The sequence below is a fragment of the Oncorhynchus gorbuscha genome, linkage group LG06 (genome assembly GCF_021184085.1).
Source record: "Oncorhynchus gorbuscha isolate QuinsamMale2020 ecotype Even-year linkage group LG06, OgorEven_v1.0, whole genome shotgun sequence".
Classification (NCBI taxonomy): domain Eukaryota; kingdom Metazoa; phylum Chordata; class Actinopteri; order Salmoniformes; family Salmonidae; genus Oncorhynchus; species Oncorhynchus gorbuscha.
The window spans coordinates 21,117,643-21,127,297 of record NC_060178.1 but is presented as its reverse complement, the minus strand read 5'-3'; the positions used below and the strand labels follow the sequence as shown (position 1 = coordinate 21,127,297).

Below are 9,655 nucleotides of genomic sequence, written 5' to 3'. Positions count from 1 at the left end.
ACTTTATTTGGCATCAATTCGCTATTTAGTCTAAACATAGGAATGAATGGAGTCACGTGATCAATGGCTTTGTCCATTTATATTATATACAGCCATTGGCTCCTTGATAAACACACTTGACACACTTTAGGTAAATTGAGGAAAACAAACGACCTCGGTCTGCTCCATCCAAAACATTGGTTTTATTGTTCAATGTCATCACATGCAGTGAGTAATCGAGTAAAATGGTATCTCCCGCCAGTTGTCCGTTATTGGTCCCGGGAAATTCTAATTCAAACTGTTTTATACAGAGGAGAATGTTTGGTTGTTTTCGTCATACTCATCTCTCGAAAAGTAACAATCCGGTTGTACAGCCCCGGTAACCGTTGATAGTTCCCATTCTCCGACTGCCGCTCCCCCCACATAGACATGAAAACAGCCCCCCCCTGGCGTTTCGGTCCCTTTGGTAGTGACCGATTTTCATGCCGGGCAAGATGGCGGCTGTACTGCCGAGGTGTAGGAGCCGCTCGGCATGAAGTCATTTTTTAACAAATTGATTAAAATCAAACAAATATTTGAACACCGGACTACAGGGAGCGTGTACCACTTGCCACTCATTACATTCATCGATATCTAATTGTATATGTTGCGATAAGGATTTATTTCTGACAAAATGATAATTGTAGTAGCTCGCTAAACTAGCTAACGTTAGGAAACGCCGGAGAAAGTGTAGAATGGGAGAAAAGCTAGAACTCAAGCTGAAGTCGCCAGTTGGAGCTGAAGCTGCTGGCTACTCGTGGCCATTACCAGTATACGTGAGTATTTAATTAAACCAACCAAGTTGCCAGTTATAACTTGGCCAACCAAGTGAGGATTAGCTATTCAACTCTTAATGTACCTACCTAGCTGTTGTTAGCTAGCTCTGTGTATAGCTACTAGCTTATGTGTTCGCTAAGGTTACATGCATACAGGCCAGACAGACGGTCCACCACAGGGCTAGCCAGAAGCTGTTCGAAGTGGGTATCATTAACATTATATCCACCGATTCTCAGTGGAGTGTATAGCCAACAATGTGGCTACTGACTGTGCGGAACACCTTACTAGTAAATAGATTACTAACGGATTAAAGTATACACATCGTTAGATGGAGCATGACACAAATTACACACGAGAAGCGCTGCACACTTGGCTAGCTAAGTACAGTATGTTAGCTAGTTATAGGTCCCGGTAACTCTCAGAAGTCTAGAAGAAGCTCTCCACCATTTGGTTTCGGTTGGGTCAGTAAGTTAGCTAGGTACTGTAGCTAACTAGTTAAGGTTCAACCACATAAAGGGTTAGTTATAAATATATTTGGTTAAACTCGGCTAGCTAGCGTTCTTAACGGCGTTCTTTGACTCGCATTATAGTTATGAGTAACGTTAAGCATTTATTTAGATCGCTAGCTCGCTAACTTTTTATTTTATACATCTATCCATGATTTAATGTAACTAGCTACCATGCCATCATGAAGTGAGTCAGAGAGCGATGTTTTAACACCACTGTCATTTGCAATACGTGTAATTCGACTCATGCATGCAAGGAATTTTGCCAGAACTTAAACAATATATTGTACCATGTGTGTTTCAAAATATTTTGCTGAAACGTTATTACTACAGTAGCTGGACTTCAAATGACTCTCTGCCTGGTGGTCACTGTCTTGTTGAGATCTACTGTTACTGTTATTGCACAGAAAGATTGTTGCATACTCCAGTCTGATTGAATTTAGGGTATAGCTGCCAGCTGGAATTGCACTTAAAATCCTGCACTCTTTATGCAATACTGCACTCATGCCAATAGAGTACAATCTGAAGGTATAATTTGCATTAATATAGCAGAAACACTGCACAATTCCTCAACTCTAGTCCCTTATATGGATATAAAAGTTGCTTTTCCACTAGGTCCAGTAAATCAAATAAATAGCGCTTCTGGGTAGTGCCATCCCATATGACTCACATGTGTCTCACATGGTTTGACCAGTTATCCATCCCACTTCTAAAACCAGTTCCACAAATTCAGTGGATTAGCTGACAGACTTGAACATGAAACCTAGTTTCAACCATAAATGTGAACATCCAATACTGTTTTGCAGTATGTAGGTTACTCAAAACATGTTTTTGTTAGTACAGAGGAGACTGCAAACACCTAACCGAAAGGGTGTTAGACAGAAGCCTAATTGCAACTATTTTGCAATCCAGAAGATAGCCTATATACGTTGAGAAATCTGTGGAGGACTAGGCTAAGTTTCGGTTGTTCTACGCAAATCCCACTAAATAAACCAGTAGTGTGGGTTGACTGTGGGCAAAGGCCTACTGAATAACACTTAAGTCTTTTTGTTTTTACTTTTGCATGCATGTCATGTGTAGATTAAAAACAGTGAATCATTGCTGTGTGTTATGACCAAGCTTCTCAATCTTCCGTAGATTGCTTTTTGTTGTTGCATGCACATACTATGATGCTGTAGTATTTTAACCTATGTGGATCTTACTAGATGGGCTATATGCAAAAACATATTTTCCTAGTTAGGCCCTAATGTGTTAAGTAGAGGTCAACCGATTATGATTTTTTTCAATGCCGATACCGATTTATTGGAAGACAAAAAAAGCCGATACTGATTTAATCGGTCGATTTAATAAAATAATAAATAAATAATGTATTTGTAGTAATGACAATTACGACAATGCTGAACGAACACTTATTTTACTTAATATAATACATCAATAAAATCAATTTAGCCTCAAGTAAATAATGGAAGATGTTCAATTTGGTTTAAATAATGCAAAAACAAAATGTTTGAGAAGAAAGTACAAGTGCAATATGTGCTATTTAAGAAAGTTAACGTTTCAGTTCCTTGCTCAGAACATGAGAACATACGAAAGCTGGTGGTTCCTTTTAACATGAGTCTTCAATATTCCCAGGTAAGAAGTTTTAGGTTGTAGTTATTATAGGACTATTTCCCTCTATACCATTTGTAATTCATTAACCGTTGACTATTGGATGTTCTTATAGGCACTTTAGTATTGCCAGTGTAAGAGTATAGCTTCCGTCCCTCTCCTCGCTCCTCCCTGGGCTCGAACCAGCAACACAACAACAGCCACCAACGAAGCAGCGTTACCCATGCAGAGCAAGGGGAACAACTACTAGATGCCTCAGAGCGAGTGACGCTTGAAAAGCTATTAGCGCACTAACTAGCTAGCCATTTCACTTCGGTTACACCAGCCTCATCTTGGGAGTTGATAGGCTTGAAGTCATAAACAGCGCAATGCTTGAGACACAACGAAGAGCTGCTGGCAAAACTCAAAGTGTTGTTGGAATTCATGTTTACGCGCCTGCTTCTGCCTACCACCGCTCAGTCAGATACTTGTATGCTCAGTCAGATTATATGCAATGCAGGACACGCTAGATAATATCTAGTTATAATATCAACCATGTGTAGTTAACTAGTGATTATGATTGATGATTTTTTTTATAAGAAGTTTAATGCTAGTTAGCAACTTACCTTGTCTTACTGCATTCGCATAACAGGCAGTCTCCTTGTGGAGTGCAACGAGAGAGAGGCAGGTCGTTATTGCGTTGGACTAATTAACTGTAAGGTTGCAAGACTGGATCACCCGAGCGGACAAGGTGAAAATCCGTCGTTCTGCCCCTGAACAGGGCAGTTAACCCACTGTTCCTAGGCCGTCATTGAAAATAAGAATGTGTTTTTAACTGACTTGCCTAGTTAAATAAAGGTATTTTTTTAAATCGTCAAATCGGCGCCCAAAAATACAGATTTCTGATTGAAAACTTGAAATCGGCCCCAATTAATCGGCCATTCCGATTAATCGGTCGACCTCTTGTTAAGGCAGAGTTGATTGTGTTTGCACCTTGAGTGTGTGCAGCATGCTTTGAACATATTTGTTTTTGCTGAAGTTCATACTATAGTTTGCCAGATTGTACAAAGGGGAACGAATTGGAAGCAGATGAAATCATTGTGGTTTCTCTGGTGGCTTCAAGTGTGTTTCAGCTGTTTTACTCATTTATAGAAAATTGCGGTAAGACTGTGCTGGGGGGACTACCTGAAAGTGTATTTCTCAGAACAGCGGAGTGTTGTCTATGGCGTGTCTAGTGTTCTGTGTCACACTGGGTAATACCCTTTAACGTCAGAGTTCAGGAACTAAGCAGTACTGCTGCTGACGCAATCCTCCACAGTTGGCCCTGGCTGACTTCACTCCCATTATACCAGAGACTGATAACCGGACTGTTGCATGACTGGCATCCTCAGAAAAAGGCAACGCAAACAAATTAATAATATTTTATGTCAAATGCTTCATAAACCGTTGTAGATTAACAGGGAAAATTGTTTCTTACAGGCCCTTCCCAACAAAGCCGAGAGAATAGTAGAAAAATAACACAATCAATAAATACACAATATGTAATGTTTTGGTGATGGAGCTGCCTCACAACAACTGCTTCTGTGTTATACCATGGAATTGTTGAATACTCGTTTCTAATTGCCTTGAAGGGCATTATTTAAGTGATAATGCCTGAGAAACTGGTGTTTGGAGGATATATTGGCATGACTGCTTCGAGGGCATTATCACTTTTATACAATGGGTTACCATCATATACAAATAATTATTGTCATATTTACATCAACTTTATTTTTATGAATTCAATTCATACAATTTCATCCTTCCACAAGATACAGGCTTGGGTAGGGTTGCTACCCTGCTACAATATAGGGTTGCTACCTAAGGCGGCTGGTTGTTCATTCTATTGTTTCAGTTGCCAGGGTACCAGTTTTTGTTATAAATCTATGGACGTGACCAGATTGTTGGCTGGCACCATTCGTATCCCTTTCTAGCTAGCCAACTTTGGCTAACTCAGTCATGTCAAACAGTGCAACCAGAATAACAGCGAAGTAGCTGCAGTTGCGTTTATTGTAGCAATATGTAACCTCTTGAGCAAGCAATCAAATTCACATAGAAATGATACTTACGGAACTCTCATTTTACTTGAAAGCAAGTTTAAGATGTGGTAAATCTGTTCTATGTGCGCTATTTCTATGCTTCCCGTTAAGCACAGAGTTGTGGGGCAGCAGGTAGCCTAGCGGTTAGAGCGTTGGACTAGTAACCGAAAGGTTGCAAGATCAAATCCCTGAACTGACAAGTTAAAAATCTTTCATTCTCCCTCTGAAAAAGGCAGTTAGCCCACTGTTCCTAGGCCGTCATTGAAAATAAGAATTTGTTCTTAACCGACTTGCCTAGTTAAAGGTAAAAAAAACAACAGTTTGTCTTTTACATTTACATTTACATTACATTTAAGTCATTTAGCAGACGCTCTTATCCAGAGCGACTTACAAATTGGTGCATTCACCTTATGACATCCAGTGGGACAGTCACTTAACAATAGTGCATCTAAAACTTAGGGGGGGTGGGGTGTACACCAGCTTCAAAAAGCTGAAACAAGATTATTTTTGGTTATGGAAAATATAGTTCACAGCGGTTTTGTTGGTACAATTATACTCTGCACTATACTTGCAAACTATATTAGTTTTAACAACTAGGAAATGGCGTAGCTATTTCGGTATAGTGTTAAAAAAAAGAAGAGAAAAAAATTGTGGTGGTGGATACATCTATAACAATGCATGAGCTAATGATGTGCGATTTCACCTGGCATAGAACATGTGCTCTCTCTCCAGGCCACTCTTCAGAAGAGAGCCAACTAACACAATCACTTCAAACTGAAGCTGGAATGACAGCATACTTGCTGAATTTTGTGTTTTTTCTATTGACATTTCTATGTATATATCCAACAAATATTATACCAGCTTATTGATGATTTTGCCTGGCTGAGAAGCTGCCAGCCTGTCTGTTTCGTCCTAAGTCCCAACGCGTTTACCATAGGACAGATGGAGATCGAATTTCAATATTAAAGCAATGTTGCAGATTGAAAACCAACTGCTTGTCATTCCAAAATCATGGGCATTAATGTGGATTTGGTCCACCCCTTTGCTGCTACTACAGCCTCCACTCTTCTGGAGGAGAATTTCCACTAGATGTTTGAACATTGCTGCAGGGATTTGCTTCCATTCAGCCACGTGTAGTAGTGAATGTGCGCACTGATGTTGGACAATTAGTCATGGCTCGCAGTCAGCTTTCCAATTCATCCTGAAGGTGTTGAGGTCAGGGCTCTCTGCAGGCCAGTCAGGTTCTTCTGCACTGATATCGACAATTTCTGTATGGACCTTGCTTTGTGCACAGGGGAATTGTCATGCTGAAAGAAAAGGGCCTTCCCCAAACTGTTGCCACAAATGTTGGAGGCACAGAATTATCTAGAATGTCATTGTTTGCTGTAGCGTTAAGATTTGCTTTCACTGGAACGAAGGGGCCTAGCCCGGACCATGAAAAACAGCCGCAGACCATTATTCCTCCCCCGCAAAACTTTACAGTTGGCACTAAGCATTTGGGCAGGTAGTGTTTTCCTGGCATCTGCCAAACCCAGATTGGTCTGTTGGACTGGAAGATGGTGATGCTTAATTCATTCCAGAGGACGATTTTTCACGCCCTTCCTGTTCTGTGAGCTTGTGTGGCCTACCACTTCGCGGTTGAGCCGTTGTTATGCCTAGACGTTTCCATTTCACAATAACATCACTTAGTTGGAGGAGGAATAATGATCTGGGGCTATTTTTTTCATGGTTAAAGCAAACAATGACATTCCAGATTCTGTGCTTCCAACTTTGTGACAACAGTTTGGGGAAGGCCCTCCTGTTTCCAGCTAGACAATGCCCCTGTACACAAAGTGAGGTCCATAAAGAAATGGTTTGTCAATCAGTGTGGAAGAAATTGACTGACCTGCACAGAGCCCTGACCTCAACCCCATCGAACACCTTTGGGATGAATTGGAACGCCAACTACGAGCCAGGCCTAACTGCCCAACATCAGTGCCCGACCTCACTAATGCTCTTGTGGCTGAATGAAAGCAAGGCCCCGCAGAAATGTTCCAACATCTAGCAGAAAGCCTTCCCAGAAGAGTGGAGACTGTTTATATTAGTAAAGGGGGGACCAACTCCATATTAATGCCCAGGATTTTGGAATGAGATATTCGACGAGCAGGTGTCCACATACACTACTTGACCAAAAGTATCTTTCTGCATTTTCTAAAGGCAGATCTAAAATTCTTCTAATTGTAATTTCCGCACGGCACCAGACTAACTGGATTCTAGTCTTTATCTGTGTGGAGTTCTGGCCATGTTTTTAAAATAAGGGCCTCCTAGACTTCTCAATATGCACCACTGGGAGGGGCAGAAGATAAGACCAGCGTTACAAAGCACTTGATTAGCTGCAGATTCTGCCTGGCTCTTCAGTCTACACATCACAAGCCTGTGGGTGTTTCATTGGGGTGGTTTCTTTTTTGCAGTTTGATCTATTGAACAGGACTATGACTAACTCCTGAGCTAATTAATGTATAATGGTGCAATATTTTGGTATTCATTGGGTTGTATTTTATTTGTTCATCTTTCTCAGTAATAATGCTTCAGGTCAGGGATGTCACTCATTCCATAGATGACCTAGTGTCTGCTGGTTTTTGATTTTTCCTTTCAATGAAGACCTAGACAACCAGGTAAGGGGAGTTTCATACTAATCAGTGTCTTTTTAATTCATAAAGTCCAAGGGAGGAGCGGAAACCCACAATACTCAGCCCTCTGGGGAATGAGTTTGACATGTGCTTTAGGCCCAGTGCTCCTGCCCAGCCAAAAGATGCTGTACATCATACATATTCCAGTACTTCTGACCAAATTACTCCACTCCCCCCACAAAGACGGAACGTGCACTGTTCTGTTGTTCACTGCACAACATGATAGTAATATATGCTGTCTTCCTGTCTCCCCACGCTGAAGCTGCTACCAATCACATGCTTAAACGCTCATTCTCTCACTGTCACCATCTGCGGATTTAAATTTGTAACTGCTTCCATATGAGGAACAGCTCTTGTGCTGCAGAGCCCTTTGTTAAATTATTTTATTGGCTCTAACTAAAGCCAGAATGCTTTCGTACAAGACCATATTTGAATCGATGTCATCTGGCCTATTTTGTGTTGTCAGATGTGTGTTTCTTCCAGTATTTCTACCTGTGTTAAAGTGAAACTAACAAGCCATACATCAATGAATTAAGAAGCACTCCTTGGGCCAATGTGACCTGTGGTGTTATCAGGGAAGATCAAGCATACAGGCATATTAAGGCAGTTCTGCCTAAGAGCTAGACTGTGATGGATGGGTTGATGAATCAGTTTTTCTCTGTGGTAATATCACTGCTGCACCTGTTTAGTTATTTGTTCATTGGTCATGAGTAATGCGTAGTGGAGCGGTATTATTCCCTGGCAGTGCGTCATGGTGAGGTAACGACAGAGTGAAAAGGCGGGGAAGGTAGTGAGTGGTTGAGTCAGTTCCTTCATCGTTCCCACAACATAGGCTAGGAGGGGAAGAGATGATGATTGGCTGTTAGTGCCTCTCAAGCGTCACACGCATTCTTTCTCTAAGCCAGCGTTTATTTTTAGAAGCAGCGCTGGTGTTGCTGCGTGCTGTCTGTGTGCCTGTGTGAGCAGCAGGAACTCCCCCCTCTCTGCCTCCACACACCCACACTGTAAAAGAGGCTGATTTGTATGTGCACACGTGGTCTGTCTGGGACCAGCATATTAACCCCCATATTAAGCTCATTGGAGCCCTCTAATTTTGGTTGCATGTACAGTGCCTTCAAAATATACATAACCCTTGACTGTCTTCACATTTTGTTATAGCCGGAATTCAAAATGGATTTAATAGATTTTTCATCCAGCTTTTATTTGATTTTTTTACTAGTCAAGTCAGTTAAGAAATTTGTATTTACAATGACGGCCTACCCGGGTCAAACCCTCCCCTAACCCGGACGACGATGGGCCAATCGTGTACTGTCCTATGGGACTCTCGATTACTGCTGGAACCCGGGTCTGTAGTGACGCGATGCAGTGCCTTAGACCTCTGCGCCACTCAGGAGCCCTACATACAATACCCCATAATGACAGTGAAAACATGTTTCTAGAAGTATTGAAATGTGTAAATGAGATTTCTTTAAGTATTCACACCCCTGAGTCAATACTTTTGTAGAAGCACCTTCGGCAATGATTACAGCTGTGAGTTTTTCTGGGTAAGTCACTAAGCGCTTTCCACACCTGGATTGTGCAACATTTGCCTTTAAAAAATGTTTTTATTCTTCATGCTCTGTCAAATTGTTTGTTGATCATTGCTAGACGAACCATTGTCAGGTCTTGCCATATATTTTGAAGTAGATTTAAGTCAACTGTAACTCAGCCACTGAGGAACATTCACTGTCTTCTTATTAAGCAACTCCTGTGTCGATTTGGTCTTGTGTTTTAGGTTAATTCATCTCCGTGTCTTGTGGAAAGCAGATTTTCCTCTGATTTTGCCTGTGCTTAGCTCAGTTTTTAAATGTTATATCCTGAAAATTCCTAGTCCTTGCCGATGACATACATGCACGTAACATGATGCCGCCATCTTCATGCTTGAAAATATGAAGTGGTACTCAGTGATTTGTTGTGTTGGATTTCCCCTAAACATAACATTTTCAGGACATGAAGTTAATTTCTTTGCCACAATTGCTGC

The 9,655-nt window shown here is 41.2% G+C and overlaps 1 protein-coding gene across 4 annotated transcripts in view; it reads left to right on the top strand.

The window, feature by feature from the left end:
- The first annotated feature begins 254 nt into the window (after positions 1–254).
- The window catches only part of LOC124037046 (histone-lysine N-methyltransferase, H3 lysine-79 specific-like), a 37,194-nt gene continuing 27,793 nt past the window's right edge, over positions 255–9,655 (top strand). The window contains exon 1 of one of the 4 annotated variants that reach the window (XM_046351671.1): positions 255–794. In XM_046351671.1, the coding sequence (XP_046207627.1) occupies positions 714–794 (81 nt within the window). In that variant the 5' untranslated portion in view covers positions 255–713. The remainder of the gene's footprint in view (positions 795–9,655) is intronic. The other 3 variants (XM_046351669.1, XM_046351670.1, XM_046351672.1) reach the window with 3 other exon arrangements.